The 20,873-nt window shown below is 39.2% G+C and overlaps 1 protein-coding gene across 2 annotated transcripts; it reads left to right on the top strand.

Annotated features, from left to right (window-relative positions):
- The first annotated feature begins 24 nt into the window (after positions 1-24).
- On the top strand, positions 25-15,388 carry LOC127428114 (transmembrane channel-like protein 7). Of its 2 annotated transcripts, none has more exons than XM_051676202.1 (16): positions 25-205; positions 1,691-1,916; positions 2,779-2,927; positions 3,030-3,158; positions 3,263-3,318; positions 4,298-4,437; positions 4,586-4,733; positions 4,904-5,068; positions 7,438-7,586; positions 7,691-7,769; positions 8,040-8,137; positions 8,262-8,448; positions 11,934-12,064; positions 12,740-12,892; positions 14,443-14,521; positions 14,878-15,388. In XM_051676202.1, exons 1-16 carry the CDS (start codon positions 160-162, stop codon positions 14,947-14,949), a joined length of 2,007 nt encoding a protein of 668 aa, XP_051532162.1. In that variant the 5' UTR covers positions 25-159; the 3' UTR covers positions 14,950-15,388. The 2 variants fall into 2 exon arrangements, with proteins under 2 accessions (XP_051532162.1, XP_051532164.1); XM_051676204.1 differs by having other exon boundaries at positions 7,441-7,586.
- The last annotated feature ends 5,485 nt before the right edge of the window (positions 15,389-20,873 follow it).

The raw sequence follows: 20,873 nt of genomic DNA on the forward strand, positions 1-20,873 counted from the left end.
CACGTCACATGACTTCCTGTGAAACTGTGATGCATGTCGGCTTCCTCAGAAACATACAGAAAACAGTAAGACTGCTTCACAATCATTGTCAAGCAGCTGTATGTTTCTCCTGTATTTGCAGGTGTGTGTTTGTAACACCTCGACACACTGACTGAGACTATGGAGGAAGAAAACAAGATATCAAACTTTCAGAGGCTGTTATCAGGTAAAGAAACAACATGAACGTGTGTGTGCATTGATGTTGATGTAATATTCATGAGCTCTGTGTATGTGTGATTGAGTGATTCTGACGTCCGATAGATACCTGTCTCAAACATGGAAACACTGGCTCACATTGACAGATTTCACCAACATCATTACTGATCAATCATAAATCATAATTTCTTGTAATTGTTGAACATGCGTCTATCTACTCTGATAAGTCACAGTTCCAACAGTCTTGACTTCCTCTTCCTGTAGTTCCACTCACTTCAGCTGGCATTCACCATCACAACTGTTAAACTGCTTTTTTCTTATTTAAAGGTGCTCTCAATTAATTTGTCAATCCATCTGTCACTGAATAATGCGTCTTTTAATACCCTTTCTGTTTTTTACAGTCAGTTGTTGATCGAAAACAACAAACATTTATTTTTAATCACATATAGCACAAATGCACTAAAGATGCCATCAGACTCTCAACTCTTCTGTGAGATGCTGGCTGAACTGACACTATTCTTAAAGAGACAGTACCACTTTAGTATGTGTCCTATATATCAATGTAAATACCTGTAAACAGTACATGCACAGTTCTGTGTGTGTTAACAATAAACATGTAACTATATACAGTATATACATATGCATGTGATGTAATACATGTCATTTAAGACACCATAATATTTGATGGAAAACATAAAACTTGTGCGCAAAGCAAAAAGCGAAAATGTGACCAAAATGCTGACAAACTAATGATAAAATACAATTTGTCAAATTAATATTTTTACAATGTACCAAGTTAGAATGTCCCCCGTATAATTAACAGAATTAGCTGTGGGAGAATTTGTCATATGTAAGCAAAACAGACGTTACAATGGAATTGGAATCTAACGGAAATCTTTATCAATAGCCCTATTTTTTATTAAGAATACATTTGAAACATGAATTATGTTAATATGTACAGTAAACCTGTTTGCGTTTCTGTGACTACTAAAGGGCGTGCGCCCTAAAACAAGTAAGCACTTAGCTATAGGTTGGGGATATTCTCATTTAGAAAATGTTTCATAAATAAATCAAAATATTATTATTTATTTTTTTTTATTTAATATTTAAAAAAAAAAATGTTTTGTTTTTTTGCTTTGGTTAGTCTAAAGTAAAAATATTTCATTTTATATATGTAAAAAAAAAACAAAAAAAAAAAAAAACAGATGTCTTTTTTGTCCTCATTTAGGTTGCCAATTACAGTAAACGTGTGTTTTTGTGATTCACTTAATGAGAAAATTTGTCTGAATTTTGATCAGATCTTTCTCCAGTTATGCAAACACACAAGTATAAGAAATGTATAAATCTCTGTGCTCCAGGCTGCTCTACAAAACCCATAACCAGTTTTTACCTCACTGCTCTCTAGAGTTTATCATGTAGGGTCTCCAGGAATCTGAACTGAAGGTTTCTTCAGATACACATTATGAATGTAAAAGACTGTTTGAATGTTTTACAGATGAGAGCAGCAGTTCAATCGAGTCCAGTGACTCGTGTGAGTACTATCAGACTGAGATATTTGGCTTGTTGCCGAGCTCACAGGCTCATCGCCGACAGCAACAGAAGATTCATCCAGACGCGCTTACACATGATCAGAATGAACTTTTCCAATTGGACAGAGATTGGAACGCCAGTGTACCTCTCAAAGCTTTACCCTTCTGCATGCAGGACAAGAGAGACATCAGGTGTGCACTCAATTAATCAATCCATCCATCCATCTTCATCTTGACTCTTATTATTTGATCAGACTGCCAAAACACATTTTATTAAACAAAACTGGATTCAAAATTCAAAATAACCATGTTTCTGAGATAACTGGACGCCACTCACTGAATTAAACATGGAATGTAATGAGGTCAGTGTAGCAGCGTACTACTGTTTGAAATATCATACGGTTTAACATACTGTAAAACATGACCAAAGTTCAGCCATGAAACTCTGTGGCGCAAGCTGATAGGTTCTTTGAGCTTGTTATCTGTTAGCCAATCGACTAGCTCACATGTGACATGTTAAGCCAATCGGCTCGCATGGTGTAAGCTGATTGGTTCTTTGACAACTTGCGTCTCTCTCAATGTGTAACATTTAAATTGCTCAGTTTTGCAGACAAGCTAGTTTCACTGCAGTGCACTGCAAGAGTTTTTCTCTGAAACCCTCCTCTACCCCAGCTCCACCCATCTAGATCTGCTACATGGGGATTGATTGTAAAGTTTATTCATGCAGCAGCTTGTTCATACATGCTTGATGCAGCATGTCTTGTGTTTTGTCTCATTGTGCATCAGCAGCATGTCTGCATGTTTAACTCAGTATGTCTTACAGTAGCAAGTCTCTGTACTTGCTCTGTAGCAGCAGCAGCAGCGTTAGCAGATCTAGTCCACCAAGACCAATATCCTTTCAATATGTCATACCCACATTAACATGATAAATCTTTCCCAGTGTTGTCATGAATGAAATTCTATTATTAAAAAGTATAGGCAATATACAGTATGCACTGCACCATATTCTAGTCATCCACTCCCAGCACACCTAAGTGTTCTGTCTGCCAATCAGAGAGCGGCAGCACCTAGAGAGACGCAACATTGGCTCATGGAACTCGTGGAGGCGGAGCCAGCAAATCGCAAGGCGCCGTTTAAAGGAGCATGTGGGTAGGGCCGTGTCAGGACTGTTGCCATGGAGACACACACTTCACAAGATTGAAGGTGACTGTGTGTGTGTGTGTGTGTGTGTGTGTGTGTGTGTGTGTGTGTGTGGTGAGTGAACGATGACACAGTCCGGTTAACAGTGTGTAATCCTGTCCACAGGTCAGTTTGGCGTTGGGGTAAAGGCGTACTTTGTGTTCCTGCGGTATCTGCTGTGTTTGAATCTGCTGTACAGTGTGATTATCAGCGGATCTGTGGTGACGCCAGCGCTGGTGTTCAGAGACAAACATGGTGAGGCGGGACGAGGGTCTGCAGTTTGTCCATGAAGTGTTATGAGTTAAAGTTTATGCATTAATACTGATCTCATATTAAGTATAAACAAATTTTTTTTTTAGATAATCCAGGGTTCCATAAATATTCGTTTGGATATAAAGACATTTTTATCGGATCAGTAAGTCATTTTACACTGGTTTCTCTCTTATTTCCTCACTGAAAACATTTACATGCACATGAGCTACCAATTAATGTCTGTGTTCTGGATAAACCTTTATTCTGAAATAAGACGTTTACATGCTCCACAGCTATTGGAATATTCCTATTTACATGGTACATGCTATTTTACAGCTATAAAATCTGTCTAGACTAAGTCTGAAAAAACTATTATTCTATTGCTTGACTTTAGCACCCAGAATAACTACTCACATGTGCAGATATAAATAAATATTCCAATCCATTGGATATTCAGAATAAGGTGTTTACATGACACAGAATTCAGATTAATACAGGCAAATCTCATCTGTCATGTAAGTGGAATATTGCTTTAATCAAATGGCAATCAGGTAAATTGTTGTGTTTATGACATATAGAATTGGAATACGACCAAATTCTGATTAATATCAGAATATTCTTGCACATGTAAATGTGGTCACTGTGTGATTTTCTAAATAAATATTAGTTTATAAAACAAAAGTTATTTCACGCTACTCTATCACTTTCTCACTGACCACATTTACATGCACATCAGATTACGATTAAGATCCAAATTCTGGTTAAACCTTTTTCTGAATGTTTATCTATAGCACATCAGAATCAGAAACTGTCTAGACTAAAACAAATGTAAAAAATGTTTTAATTCTATTGCTTGAATTTTTCTCAACTCCCTGAAGCCCCCTGAATAACTAATTGGACTTGCGCAGATATAAAATAATATTCCATTACATTGGATATTATAAAAACATTTTTTAAATGACGCTAACATGATTGGAATATGACCAAATTCTGATTAAAATCGGAATATTCTTTAGCATGAAAATGTGGTCACTGTGTTATTTTCTAAATTAATATTATTTAGCATATCTATTTTGTTAAATTATTACAGATAATGGCACAGTTTTACAAACTTTTTGCATGCTCTCTCTCTCTCTCAAAAGGGTTTTCTTGAAATATCTCCAGTATTTCATAGATTCTACACGCGTGGCTCTCTTGATTTAGATTGTTTGAACACTCCAATCCTCTTTCTTCTTGGCATGATGTCTGTTCTCATCCTCAGTGTCTTTATGGTGGTCCGCAGGTCAGATCTTTTGCTCCTGATCGCTTAAACATTCAGAGGACTTTTACAAAGCAACACTAACCCACAAATCACCTGTATATCAGACTGTGGCATAATGTGTCATTTGCTTGTGATGAATAATTCACTGATGTGTGCTGCTGTTTTTCAGGACGGTTGTGGGCTACAAACACTCGTGGTTGACTGGAAATCGCTTCAGTTCTAATGCAAGTTATAAAGTGTTTTGCGGATGGGATTTCTGCATCCAGAATCAACAGGCAGCGTCACTCAAACGCAACTTCATCCGGAACGAACTGAAGGTGAGAAATGTACAGCAGTCAGCACATTTCTTTTGACTAGACAAAAATTTGTGTCTGCCCCTGAGTACAAGGTGATGCCATCAATATTTTTGTTCCATTCATACCCAGAAGAGATTTTTATCAAATCCCAAAACTCAAACTCCCACTAACCTCTGACTTCTGACCTCCAGATGGATCTCGAGGAGCAAATGTTTAATGAGAGAGTCCAGCAGCGCTCGCTCAGACAGTGGGTTCAGCTCGTCTTCCTGCGGGTCGTTCTGAACTTCCTTGTGTTGATTCTTCTGGGCAGCTCCTTCATTCTTATCTATTACGCCATCAATCAGTCACAAAAACCGGTACACGTTAAATATAAGATAGATAGTTCACCCAAAAAAAATCAGATTCTGTCATCATTTACTCCCATCATTTACTTTACAAACTGACTTGGAAACTTTTTACTATTTACATTCACATTTAGTCAATTAGCAGACACTGTTATCCAAAGTAACTTACAAATGAGGAATATAACAAGCATTTTGTCATAAAAAAGTCAACAATATCTGCAGTATCACACTGCTAAGTTCTCACAGTGGCTGGAGAGGTAAAGATGCTAGCGCAGAAGTAGATTTTTAAATAGTAAGTGTATTTAGTGTGGACTGGTTAAGTGCTCGTGTTTTCAGTTGTTTCTTGAATACTAAGATCGTATCAGCAGATCGCTCATTCCACCACAAAGGAACAGAGAGAGTGAATGATCATGAAATGGACTTTGTGCCTCTTTGTGACGGGACCACCAGGTGCCACGTGTTCATTGACCACAGAGAGCGAGTTGGGACATAGACCTGGAGGAGTAAATTGAAGTAAGAGGATGCAGTTCCATTGGCTGTCCTGAAAGCCAGAGTCAAAGCCTTGAATTTGATGCGGGCAGCTACTTGCAGCCAGTGCAGTGAAATCAAGAGTAGGGTGACGTGGAGGGCCTGGGTATCTCAGTGAGTACTGACGCTGACTACCACCCCTGGAGTCGCGAGTTCGAATCCAGCCAGGTCTCCTAAGCAACCAAATTGGCCCGGTTGCTAGGGAGTGTAGAGTCACATGGGGCAACCTCCTCATGGTCATGATTAGTGGTTCTCGCTCTCAATGGGGCGTGTGGTAAGTTGTGTGTGGATCGTGGAGAGTAGCATGAGCCTCCACATGTTGTGAGTCTCCGCGGTGTCGTGCACAACGAGTCACGTGATAAGATGCGCGGATTGACGGTCTCAGAAGCGGAGGCAACTGAGACTTGTCCTCTGCCACCTGGATTGAGGTGAGTAGCTGCGCCACCACGAGGACCTACTAAGTAGTGGAAATTGGGCATGGGAGAAAAACAGATACATTTTTTTTTTAATAAATAAAGAGTGGGGTGATGTTAGCCCTCTTTGGCTGATTGAAGAACAGATGCGCTGCAGCATTCTGGACCATATGCAGTGGCTTAATCGTACTAGCTGAGAGGCTGGCAAACAGAGCATTTAAGTAGACCAGTCTTGAAATGACCAGAGCTTGGATCAGGAGCTGTGTAGCATATTCAGACAGTCAGGAAAGGTCTGATTTTCCTGATGTTGTAAAGCATGAACCTGCAAAACCGGACAGTTTCTGAGATGTTGGCAGTGAAGTTAAGCTGGTCATCCACCAACACACCCAGGTTCCAGGCTGTCCTGGTTGCCGTTAGTGTAGTTGAATCAAGATGAATAGTGAGGTTGTGGTCAACAGATGGGTTGGCTGTGATCACAAGGAGTTCTGTCTTGGCAAGGTTGAGCTCTAGGTAACATTCCTTCATCCAGGCAGAGATATCTGAGAGGCAGGCAGAGACGGTGGTGTCGTCAGGTTGGAACAACAGGTAGAGCTGCGGATCATCTGCATAGCAGTGGTAGGAGAAGCCATGTGCTTTAATGATAGGCCCAAGTGATGTAGTGTAGATCGAGAAGAGGAGGGATCCAAGCACTGATCCCTGCGGAACACCAGTAGTCAGCTGGTGGGACTTGGACACCTCTCCTTCCCAGGTGACCCTGAAGGATCTTCCCATGAGGTATGACTCAAACCATCCTAGTGCAGTTCCTGTGATGCCCAGGTTGGAAAGGGTGGACAGGAGAATCTGGTGGTTCACTGTGTCGAAAGCAGCAGACAAGTCAAGGATGGTGAGGACAGAAGATTTGGAGTTAGCAGTCGCAGGGTTTCAGCTACTGACAAGAGGGCAGTCTCCGTTGAGTGTCTTTTTTAAAGCCAGACTGATGTCTGTCGAGTATGTAAATGGATTGATATAAAAATAATTTCAATCAAATATTCAAAAATTATGGTAGGTAAATGTCACATGTGAGCAGAATATTTTTACTGGGCTTCATTTCCAATTAAGATGTTATTTTGCAAAATTATGCAGAAAGTGTGAAAATATTTTTTGATTGTGTGAATTAAGGATACATACTGTAAAATGTTAGCTATGAAATTAGTGGGTCTTTTTATTTGAAAACTGTTGTCTGAAAATGTCATTTCCATCAGTGTTATTTCCAGCCAAAAAGCTATTAAACACAATACAGAATTTGAGATTGGAAATAAAAAATAAAAACAAATGACAAAAATGACCTAAATGTCCAGTGATGCATGTACATACATCGTTAATAGACTGATTAAATTAACAGTTCTAAATGTGACCAAAGTTGAACCCATCACTCTCTCTCTCTCTCTCTCTCTCTCTCAGCAGGATCTCTGGGTTCTCCCTCTAATATTGGAGTATCTTCCTCCGATCACCATGGCAACGGTAAACTACCTGTTACCGCATGTCTTCAGTAAGATCTCAGAGTTTGAGGATTACTCTCTCACCACCCAGCTCAACCTCACCCTGATCAGGTCAGACAGGTCATGCCCTCTGACCTCTGAAGTGCGTTATTTATTCCAAAGGCTTTCAGACTAATGTTTTGTGTGTGTGTGTGTGTGTGTGTGTGTGTGTGCAGGAGTATTTTCCTGAAGCTGGCGTCTTTAGGCATCTATCTGTTCTTCCTTATCACAGCAACACCTCCACCATTTAACAAGGTTTGAGATCTCGTTAACATCTCAATTGTTTCTCCAACACAGCAATGAGATTCAAAGGGAGACTTGCGTTAAAGTCTCCTGTTTCCCCAAGTCTGTAGTAGAAGCTGCAGATCTCAATTTGAAATCTAACATGTCTCATCCAGTTCTGTTTTCCACATTCATTTTAAACTTTTCCTTGGGTCCTTCTGTCATACTGCTTTGGTTTTGTCTTTTCCAGATTCTGTCTCTTGTTTTCTAGTTTTATATTTGCCATTTGTTTGTGTTTGTCAGTGTGCAGAGAACGAGTTTGGAAAGGAGATGTATAAACTCACCATGTTCAACCTCCTCCAGTGTATCTTCAGTGCGTTTTTCCTGGCCTACCCAAGAGCGTGAGATGTCTAGACTTTCATTAAACTGATGTACCTTAGGGTGAACTATTTCTTTCAGCAGGTTTTTGCTGTATTTTGCAGTGAATCCTTTGGTAAATTACTCTACCTGTGTGGTTCATCGTAGGTTATTGGTGGAGAGGTTTCCAGGCTTGAGGTTGGTGCAGATATTGGGCAAACAGCATTTTGAGATTCCCTTAAACGTGCTGGACCTGGTGAACAGTCAGACAGTCACATGGGTGGGCATGTTTTATTGCCCTCTTCTGCCCGCCATCAGCACCATCAGACTGCTGTTTGTCTTCTATATCAAGAAGGTTTGATGACAATTATATTTGAATTCACTCATGTATGGAAGCCCTTAACATCAAGTAAAAACAAATCCAACACATAAGTCATTATTTTGAGATAGTATGAGATACTGTCTCATTATTTGAAGATATTCTCACATTATTTTCAGTATTTCGAGATACTACTTCTTTATTTTAATATACCGTTTCAAAAGCTTAATTTGATACCATGTGATTCCTTTAATACTGCTATTCTGAATTTTTTAATCCAGGTCTAAATTATGATGATTTTGTGGTGAAGTAAATATAGCAGAAAAGATTAAGTTCTTTCTACACTGAATAAGTTCATTTAAGTGTGAACTTGAAAATATGAAGTAAATTCTACATTTGTACTCAATTCAAACAAGTACAATTAATGTTCTAGCTTATAGGTAAATATAATTTATGATTGCTTGTTCTGTACAATGCATCATCATGTATCAATTCTAAAGTAGAAAACCTCAATCGATTTGCTAATTTGAGTTAATTTCTAAGGTAAATAAGTTTACGTTTCCAAGCTGGTGTTCCCAGCATGCATAATTGATGAGCTTGCATGATTTCACTGTTTGCAAGTCGATTTACACCATTTTTATTGTTGATTTTGTGGTACGTTTGGTAACTTCTTGTTTTGTGAAGTCTGAAGTTCATTTTCTATTCAAAATGACCCGTTCATGATCAAAAAAACTATCTGTTAATTGTTACTATCATCGTGTTTTGTGCACCAAGTGTTCAGGTTTGCGACAAGTGATGTCGTCTAATATAATACGGAGCGTGCATTTAAGGTTTCCAGTGGGAGGCTTCCGTGCGTCATGTGGTACATAATTAGGCGCGTTAAAAAGGCATTGAAACAGGGGTGTAGTGGCCAGGTAAGACCCAGTGCTTTTATTGGGGTGCCCAAAAAAATTCAGTACTGACTGTGACATGCTGTAACAAAAGCAAATTCTACAGACAGAAATTCTGTAAATTCTACAGAATTTATAGATCACACATGTACACAAGGAATTTAAAGTTAACAATTTATTTCCAATGCCATACAAAAGATATGGCTGCATATCTAAAAAAACAAGGCTGGGTTGGTGTGGATGTTTGATGCATGTTTTTACTAGCTGTACCAATGTAGTCACGAGTTCAGAACACAACTTCATCCAATTTTCCATGTTGTTGAATGTGCCTTTATGTACTGATCCTACGTTGGCATTGTTGGCATGCCTACATGAAGTTTCTTTTTCCACGATACTGCAGCGAAATCAGAAACAAGTGACCAAGCGTCCCCACGTCAATAAATAATGCAGTAAAGTTGGCTTGACGTTGGACGTTCTTGATTCACAAATAGTCGCAAATTTAGGGACTGTCTCTAAAGATACAGCAATATTTGAGCATACATATCCAAAACATTTACAAATATTTCCATAATATAGAGAATACAACTTCAGTAACATTTGAAGCAAATTACTTACAGGCATACAAACAACTCCAAAGAGTACATGTAGGTGTCAGCAATAATGCACACCTTTTATATTTTTGATATAATAAAAAAAAATATATAATAATAAAAAAGTCCAATGATATGTACGCATTTCTATATTCATCAGTATTGTAATAGGCCTTGGTGTCGGGATCTGGATTTTATTTCATGGAAAGGCGGATCAAGTTGGGTGACTGCATTGGTACAGCTAGTAAAAACATGCATCAAACATCCACACCAACACAGACTTGTTTTTTTTTAAAGATATGCAGCCAATAACCAACAAACAAGGAAGTCTTAAATAATGCCTAAACTAAAGACTCATCTGAGTCGATACATGTGTTAACGGACTATGATAATGACCTACTCAGACAACACAATGTTTCCTAGAGCTGCAGAAAATACTCAAAACAGACACAAGCTGCGTATCTATCAACCACTTATATTATAATATAATATTGAGCAGCAGCCGTCGGAGTCGCACCGGAGTGATGTCACCCTCTTCCAATGATTGGCTAGAGGAAGAGCTGTCAATCAAGAACTAGTGGACCAATAGGGACACAAAACGCCCCCTGATTTACATGAAACTCTACTCACAAGTTTTGGAAAACCAAGAGCAGAACTTGGAAACAAAAGCAAAGAAAAATACAGTGTAAGTGTACAAAAAAATGAAAATATGAGAAAAATTGTCAGAGAGCACAAAAAAACAGTAATATAACCAAAGAAAACATGATTTTGTTTGCAATTCTGATGACTTTGCTTAAATTTGTTTTTTGTTTTTTTGCTGCATATTTTAAATGTGTTTATATATTTTTGATTCATGCTTGTTATTTTTTGATTCACGTTTATTATTTTGATTCACACATATTATTTTTGGATCCGTGACCGCAATACATTTGGCGGGATTTTGATCCCATACACTGCAATGGTCGTGATATGACATCACACCTCTACACACAGAGGTTTGTGCCGTGTGGGCAGTTTGCAGCTGTAGTGCAGACTATTTGTGTCATAGAGCGGCGAAAAAAAGTCACCTGTCTGTCAGTGTTATCAAAAGTGCTTTGCACAACAGGGGTGGCCAAGCTTCAATCAGGGGTGGCTGGCCATCCATGGCCACCACGTTGCTACGCCCCTGCATTGAAATAATAGTACACTTTTAAAAGCATGGCTTAAAATATCCACACACACACAAAAAAAGGGTGAGTAAAATTACTTGAAACAGAGTATTGCAAAGTAATCTTTACTTGAGATTTTCTAATTAAAGTCACCATGAATTGTGTGTATTAAATGCAAGTAACCATATAATCATGCATTGTTCTGACAGCTAAATACATACACTTATTAACTTTTAAAAAGAGGAGAAAACATGTCCAATCAATCTCTACAGTATCTTGACACAAATTCATTTGTCACTCGGTAAAACACTCGTCAGATTAGACAGATTAGTTTGTGTGACATGAACTCATCCTCAAATTCCATCAACAAAGTAAAAGAAATATGAATAAATTGTTTGTTTTTTAGGACATTTTTGTTTACATTGGTTCGATGAACAATTGAGTTGGTCCTCCAATTGATGTTCGAAGTAAAATCTGGATCCTGACGCAAAACCAGTTGAGAACCACTGGAGTTGAATATATTACGTTTTCCTGAGCAACCACTGATGACGACGCCATGATGATTCTGATCGCCGCTGGACTGTTTTCTGGTTCTGGTCTCCATAAGAAGCAAAAATGACCAATACGAGCATTTTAAACGTTAACTGGAGTAAAAATGAGTTCAGGCTCAACTTGTGGAGTTGATGGCTGTCATAACTCAAATTAGTTTATGATATTAACGTAACCAATTGAGCCACATGCTCTTTTTTAGCAATTTTTTAACACTGGAGAGTGAAACCAGGCTTCCATTATGAATCTGGAACACTTCCATGTACAAAAATAAAGGTGGATAGAATGATGCCAATAATGAATAATAATTAATTTTATAACCTGTCTGTCACTCTCTCTCTCAGTTCACATTAGTGAGATGTTGTGTTCCTGCTCAGAGAATCTTCCGGACGGCCAGTTCCTCAGTTCTGTTCAATTTCATGCTGTTGTTGGGTCTCTTTGTGTCTGTGGTCACTCTGGGTGTCAACATCAACAGGTATTACAGTGATCGACTGGCATTGAGTTTTTAATGGCTGATACTGATATAACAGTGATAGATACAGTCCAAGAGTTTGAGACCAGAGAATCTTTATTATTATTATTATTATTATTTAAACCTGGAAATGCAGAAACCTTTTTGAAAGATTTGGGGTTTTAAAAAAAAAGACTCAAGGCAAAGAGAGGCTCATGTAAAATTTTAGGTGATTAATGAATTGTAAGTAAATGAGCGTCATTGATCATGTGAACTGAATTTGAGGTCCACAAGATGTTCTTTGGAACGTTCTTAAATCATGCTGGAGAACATAATCATCAGGTTTCGTTCATATCAGCTCCAGTGCATGCTGTCATTAAAATACCAAATACTAAGACATTCTCAGATTCATAATAAATGTTCAAATTCAACTCATGATCATATAATTTGTAATGACGTTATACAAGAATGCAAAATCAAAGCATACTTTAGCATGTATTTCACATATATATATATATACTCAAATCCACTCAAAATGATTTGGAAACAGAAAATGTGTGTAATAAATTGACGAGATTTTGACATGGTTATTTGCTGTAATCTCAAAATATTCGAATTTTGTCCGATCTTTCCATGTACAGAGATAAAGCCGGATCAGTCTGACACACATTCATAAATAACTCTGTGTTTTCCTGTAAGGTTCGTTCCGGGTGGCTACGGTCCGTTTGAAGGAAACAGAACCGTGTTTAATGTGACGAGTGTGTGTGTGAATACGCTGCCTGACCCGGCACAGACCGCCATCAGATACATCTCATCTGAGGCGTTTGCATTCGCTCTCATACTGGCAGAGGTGTAAGTGTGTGTGTGTGTGTGTGTGTCCATGTACTCAGAGGTGCAAAAACCATATATGCAAGGTATGCAATGCATAGGGACGGCATGTAAAGAGGGGCGCCGGCAGCTCACTAAAGGGGGCACAATCGGCCTTCTTGAACCCTCCAACATCCCACACTGTCACGTATTTCGTAAAAACTTCTGATGCCTTTTACCCTTGTATTTTATTTACCCTTTACATCTGTGAGGAGAGCGGCTCTGGTGTATGTATCTCTCATACTGTACGCCTCTTTGATCACTTGATCAATGGTGTATTTGCGAATCAAATTGAAATCTTTAATGACAGATTTCGTATCCAGGCAAACAAAAGACACGAGTTCCACCTGCATACATTAACAATAGCGCAAACTATGTCACTGACAAGCTGAGGTCAAATTTAGCTCAATTTACCTTATAAATGATGAGCAAGTGTAAGATGTTGCATGCTCCAGTGATCAACAGGTCTGCTAAGAACAAGCGACCTCTTCTGGTCAATAGTTGTAATAACATCATAAACTGAATGCAATCTTAAATAATCCCTTTTTCAGAGAAATAAAATTAATCCTCAGTCTTGTCCAACGGGCCGTATTCAACGATACAGAGGGCCGTATATGGCCCGCGGGCCGCCAGTTGCCCATCCCTGCTTTAGAGTGAAGAAATATGTGTAGGTTCTTTTTGAACTATCGATAAAACCAGTTTTAAGTTGTTTCAGCAGGCCTGTATAATAAAAATCATGTAACAGGTTGATGAATACACATTCTCACACATTTAACACACTCCTAAAGCCTGAGAAATGTGACATGTACCTGTAAAAAATAAAAACTACCATCAGACATGCAATATGTGTCTTTTCTGCTTCAATTATTGGTCTACATACAGTAAATAATAATATTTGACTTATTCAATATTCAAACTGAATCACAGCCAATTTAGATTGAACAAGTTAGTACATTATCTTTATTTGCATATTCATTGAGAGTATGAGTATTTGCGATCAGACTTTGAGCGATTCCTTCATGAAAAGTTCAAATCTACCAACAGCAGCTGCCGATGCCATAACAATGACAGTGATCCGTAAAATATAATTTATGTCAAATCCAGAGGCTGTCCTGATGGAAATTTAAAGAAGCCCAAATGTCCAATAATCTTTTGTTAATAACACTTTTTTGGGGCATTTACAGCTCATTTTGAATGAAGAGCCCACTGACAGCAATTCTTTTCTGGGGTCTGGAAAGAATCTGGGAATGCCGCCGCGGAGCGTTTGTTTGTCAACAGTAACTTCAACTAATTCTTTACATCATGCTGGGTAGCTCCACCCACAATTAAATCTCAATGGTCCAAAATCACACATGAACCACAAATGTGTTCTGATTGGCTGTGTTTTGTTAGTTCGTGCAGCATTTTCACTTTCAGCAAGAACAGAAAAGTTCATTGACGATCTGGTTAGGGCACTGTGTAATGTTTATAATGGAGTTTGACTGTACAGATGTGCATGGCTCCAAGTTTTCTTAACCTGGTTAACTGTTTTACAGTGTCATACTGACGTCATACTTGTCTCGTGGACGAGCGAATCGTAAAGCCATCGACAGACTGAAGGACATGTTGGTTATGGTGAGTGTGTCATTTACAATCTCCAATACAAAAAAAAAAAAAAAATTATGGATCATGTGTTTAGGCTACATTTATTAATTTATAAGATGCTTTTACAAATGAAAAAACGAATTTATGTTTAAGAAACATATGTTTAAGGGTTCGAATCCAGCTTGCTACATTTTCCCATCCTATTCCCATTACTACCTCTCCCTTCTCTACTACTAGACTATAAATAAAATGTTAAAAAGCCACAAAAATAAATAAATAATAATAATGAATATTCCTCTGTAGACTGTCAAAAATGTGCTCGTTTGTTTCTGATTGGACAGTTGCAGAGTCCTGAATTTCTTCCATGTCTTGTTTTTGACTTCCAGTGCAGCTCAGATAAACGTTTCCTTGTAAAACAGCATTCTACAATCATGAGACGACAGCAGCGGACACGCTAACCAACACGCCATACGCTGCAGAGATTCCCTATCTATGAATGAAGATACACTTTGTGTGAAAGTCACTAATCACCTGCTATTCGTACTAAATAGTATGTGTGATTAGAATTAGTGCGCAACAGATCATTGAATACTGCATATAATATTTGTGCTTGATTTCTGAAGTGTGCATCTGTGCATGTAAACTGTATACGTTTTAATGTAAATATTTCCCCATTTATAACTTTTCTTCTGTAACCTGGCACTGGTCTTGAATTCTGACGTCTGAGGTTATTGTCATATGTGCAAATCAGTGACACAAGTATTAAAGTTTTACATGAAATGTGCAATATGAATGTTGTAAAAGTAAACAGTCCGTTTTATGTCTTTATGTCCCTTATGTTGTGTTCTGGTACATTTTTTTTACTCAATCCAACTGGAATAAAATTCCTTTACTTTGTTCATATATGGTTTTTGAAAACACAGACAAAAAAAAAAAAAAAGAAAAAAAAATGTTGGACCATTTTCTTTAAATTTAAATTTTTTTATAATTATTTCATTTTGTTACACTTGTTGTGTTCCCAGTCAAAAATGACCGGCCATTGGAAATGAATGGATTTTACTAAAAAGTACAGAAATATTAAGTGTTCAGGAGCATCCCAATCCTTCAGATGAGCACATATGTGGATGTGTGTTTGCACACAAAGTCCTTCAGACATGTGCACAGAAACACTCTCTCACTCATACTCACACACACACACACACACACACACACTCTCACACACTCTCACACACACTCTCACACTCATACTCACTCACTCACACACACACACTCACACACACACACACACACACTCTCACACTCTCACACTCATACTCACACACACACACACACACACACTCTCACACACACTCTCTCACACACACACACACACACACACACACACTCTCACACTCATACTCACACACACGCAAATCAAATCAAATCACTTTATTGTCACACAGCCATATACACAAGTGCAATGGTGTGTGAAATTCTTGGGTGCTGTTCCGAGCAACATAGCAGTCGTGACAGTGATGAGACATATACCAATTTACAATAACATCAAATTAACACAGCACAATTTAAACATCTGTTATACATAATTACACATAACACAATATACAAATAATAATATACACTGTACAGTATACAATACACACAATATAGATACACATTATTCAATAAAAAATAAAAAAAAGTATATATATATATAGAATGTACAGTATTGTACTGTATTGACATTCAGGCTGTCGGTTGATAGTCAGTTGTTAAAAGAGAATATAATATAATAATAATATAATTTATGACAGTCCGGTGTGAGATATAAGAGTAAGGGTAATAAAGTGCAGTGCTGATGTATTTTGATCGTGGGAGATCAAGAGTTCAGAAGTCTGATTGCTTGGGGGAAGAAGCTGTCATGGAGTCGGCTGGTGCGGGTCCTGATGCTGCGCTACCGCCTACCTGATGGTAGCAGTGAGAACAGCCCATGGCTCGGGTGGCTGGAGTCTCTGATGATCCTCCGAGCTTTTTTCACACACCGCCTGGTATATATGTCCTGGAGGGAGGGAAGCTCACCTCCGATGATGTGTCTGGCAGTTCGCACCACCCTTTGCAGTGCTTTGCGGTTGTGGGCGGTGCTATTGCCGTACCAGGCGGAGATACAGCCAGTCAGGATGCTCTCTACAGTGCAGGTGTAGAACCATGTGAGGATGTGGCGGTTCATTCCAAACTTCCTCAGCCATCTCAGGAAGAAGAGGCGCTGATGAGCCTTCTTCACAACGACTTCAGTGTAGACGGACCATGTGAGTTCCTCAGTGATGTGGACACCCAGGAACTTGAAGCTGCTGACTCTCTCCACTGGTGCTCCATTGATGGTGATGGGACTGTGTTCTCTGTCTTTTCTTCTGAAGTCCACCACAAGCTCCTTTGTCTTACTGACGTTGAGGGAGAGGTTGTGCTCCTGACACCAGTGTGTCAGAGTGTGCACCTCCTCTCTGTAGGCTGTTTCATCATTGTCAGTGATCAGACCTACCACCGTTGTGTCATCAGCAATCTTAATGAAGGCATTGGAGCTGTGTGTTGCCACACAGTCAAGTGTGTACAAGGAATACAGTAGTGGGCTGAGAACACAGCCCTGTGGGGCTCCAGTGTTGAGGGTCAGTGATGAGGAGATGTTGCTGCCTATTCTAACCACCTGGCGTCTGCTTGACAGGAAGTCCCGCTCTGATGACGCGGCCCGGAATGCCGTCGGATATTCACCCGTCGGATGGATCGGGTTACATCTGCTACAGAGACGGAGAGTGAACTAACCTCTGTAGCTTCAGCCATGAGAGCTCTCTCCGCGAGGGCGGTGTTATTTCCCTCAAAAGAGCATAAAAAGTATTTAGCTCATCCGGGAGAGAGGCAGCGGTGTTCATGGCCGAGTTTTTATTCCCTTTGAAGTCCGTGATGATGTTAATTTCCTGCCACATGCTTCTAGAGTTGGTGGTGTTAAACTGTCCTTCAATCTTGTCCCTGTACTGGTGTTTTGCTGTTCTAATAGTTTTTCGGAGGGCATAACTGGCTTGTTTATGCTCCTCCGTGTTCCCGGAATTAAAAGCGAAGGTCCGCACATTAAGTGCCATGCGAACATTGCTATTTATCCATGGCTTCTGGTTCGGATAGATCCGTGTTGTTCTGGTCTGAACAACGTCCTCTATGCACTTTTTGATGAAGCACATTACACTATCAGCGTAAAGCTTGATGTCGTCATCAGAGGCGGACCGGAACATCTCCCAGTCCGTGTGATCAAAACAGTCCTGTAGCGTAGAGTCTGATTGGTCCGACCAGCACTGGATCGTTCTGAGGGTGGGTGCTTCCTGTTTCAGTTTCTGCCTGTAAGCAGGCAGAAGCAGAATGGAAGAGTGGTCCGATTTGCCAAATGGTGGGCGGGGGAGGGATTTGTAGCCATCCCGGAACGGAGAGTAGCAATGGTCCAAAACCCGGTCCCCTCGTGTGTTGAAACTAATGTGCTGGTGATATTTTGGTGCGACTGATTTTAAACTGGCTTTATTAAAGTCCCCGGTCACAATGAACGCGGCCTCAGGGTGCACGGTTTCCTGCTCACTTATACTCCCATACAGTTCCTTGAGTGCCCGGTCTGTGTCGGCTTGTGGTGGGATGTACACAGCTGTGATAATGACCGCTGTGAATTCCCTCGGTAGCCAGAATGGTCGACACAGAAGCATGAGAAATTCCAGATCAGGAGAACAGAAAGACTTGATGGAATGTACGTTCCTCTGATCACACCAGGATTTGTTGATCATAAAACATACACCACCTCCTCTACTTTTACCTGAGAGGTCTTTCGCTCTGTCCGCTCGGTGCACGGAGAACCCCGCGGGTTCAATGGCTGAGTCTGGAATCTCCGCAGACATCCAAGTTTCTGTAAGGCAGATAATGCAGCAGTCCCTCGTCTCTCGTTGGAAAGAGATTCGCGCTCTCAGCTCGCAGAGCTTGTTATCCAGAGACTGAACATTTGCCAGTAGAATAGTGGGTAGTGGGGGTCGATTTGCACGGCGTCTTATTCTGATGAGAACGCCAGCTCTATTTCCCCTTTACCTTTTGCGTTTCCGCGGCTGGGCTGCCCAGACAAAGGGCTCCGCTTGCGTGTTTGTAAACAGCGGGTCGGCGTTGAGGAATTTGAAGTCCGGTTTTCGGTGTGAGATCACTGAACCAATGTCAAAAAGTGTTTGTCTGTCGTAGACAATAAGGCAGACAACATCCAAGACAAAAAACATAAGAATTGTGAACAAAACAAACAAAAAACTACCATGTTGTGTCGGAGCTCGCAACACAGTAGCCATACTCGGCGCCATCTTGAGCATCACTTTGAGCATCACACACTCTCTCACACACACATACACTCTCACACTCATACTCACACACACACACACACTCTCACACACACTCTCACACACACCACACACACACTCTCACAAACACACACTCACACACACACTCTCAGACACTCTCACACACACTCTCTCACACACACTCTCACACACACTCATACTCACACACACATACACTCTCACACACACACACACACACTCTCACAAACACACACTAACACACACACTCTCACAAACACACACTCACACACACACTCTCACACACACACACTCACACACACACTCTCTCACACACACACACTCTCTCACACACACACTCTCACACACACACACACACACACACACACACACACACACATACACATACTATGTTTTTATATCATTGTGGGGACTCTCCATAGACTTCCATGCATTTTTCGGATTTTATACAGATCTAATGATAATTTCTGTCCCCTAACCCTAACCCTACCCCTAAACCTCACAGAAAACTTTTTGTATTTTTACATTTTCAATGAAACATCATTTAATATGCCATTTCCCTCATGGGGACCGCTGGCTGGTCCTCACAATGTAGGTAATCTCAGGTTTTACTATCCTTGTGGGGACACACACTCTCTCTCACACACACACACACACACTCTCACACACACACAATCACACATACATACACACACATCATTTTCTGTGTTAAATGTATGTTTCAGGAAGTGATAAGGAAAAACGTGACAAAAAGACACTTTTGTTTATTATATTTATGTGTGTCTGTGGGAATTTCATACACTAAAACTCACTGCAGTTTGACCTCTGAGTGAAACACATTTGCTCATTGCTACTAATTGAGACCTTTATAACGATATATAACACATGGCTATCACAACTCTGAATATAATTATTGTGATGATAAAATGAGAATGAAACAGATCAGCTATATGCATTGTAAAGTCCAGATTCTAAGATTTAAAATAACACCTATTTTGTTCAGATCAAGCAAGTGGTTATTAATTTATTACGTAATTATTATTATTTATTTATTTTCTGCAGGGAGTGCCCCCCACTGACCCGGTATAATCTCAGTTCAGTTAATCCTTCCATCAATAATATATAAATATATATATTAAAATGTGTCATTATTACTAAAAAAGAAGTTGATAAAAGATCTAATGCAATATCTTGTGATAATTTATGCAATATTACAGATTTATAAACAATCTTAATGGGACGGTCAGTTTTGACCGGGAACACAAAATGTGTTAGCACAAAACCAACACAACACAACACAACACAACACAACACAACACAACACAAGGGTTAAAAGCCAACGGCAGAATTATACATAAATGTTGCCTGTTTTGTAATACCACAGATCTTAATAAGGGATACACAATGAATCAAATAAATAATATCACAGCTGCAACAAATAAATAATACTGAAAAGTGTCAATTATAGCAGTCTTTATAGATCTACTCATGTGGTGTCAGAATTTTCACTTTAATTTACTGTTTAACGTATGTTTTTACTGTTGCTGAGCATTGTAACCAATCACAGACAAGTCCACTGCTCACTTCAGAGTATAATGAATCATCTTTGTTTTATATGCTTCTAAGAGGACCAATGTGAAGTTGACAGTTTTACTGATGTATAAAACAGTAAGTCATTCAGAAACACCGACATACTGTAAAGAATCATGCAGCTGATTCACCCAAAAGAAGTATTTTCATATCAATTCTATTCATGGAAATTAACTGCAATTACAATATCATGGGAAATAATTGTCAATTATGATTTTTGTCATAATTGTATATTTTATATATATATATATATATATATATATATATATATATATATATATATATATATATAATAATCTTTCAATGATGTGTCGACAGTGTCATGTTACTTTCTTCTGTAATTTATGTGTTGCTCTGAAGACTGAGAAACACATGAAGCTCATTATCTCTGAAATACACATGCTTGTGTCGATCTGCAGCTCTCTGATCTTTAAACACAC

The sequence above is a fragment of the Myxocyprinus asiaticus genome, chromosome 37 (assembly GCF_019703515.2).
Source record: "Myxocyprinus asiaticus isolate MX2 ecotype Aquarium Trade chromosome 37, UBuf_Myxa_2, whole genome shotgun sequence".
NCBI lineage: Eukaryota > Metazoa > Chordata > Actinopteri > Cypriniformes > Catostomidae > Myxocyprinus > Myxocyprinus asiaticus.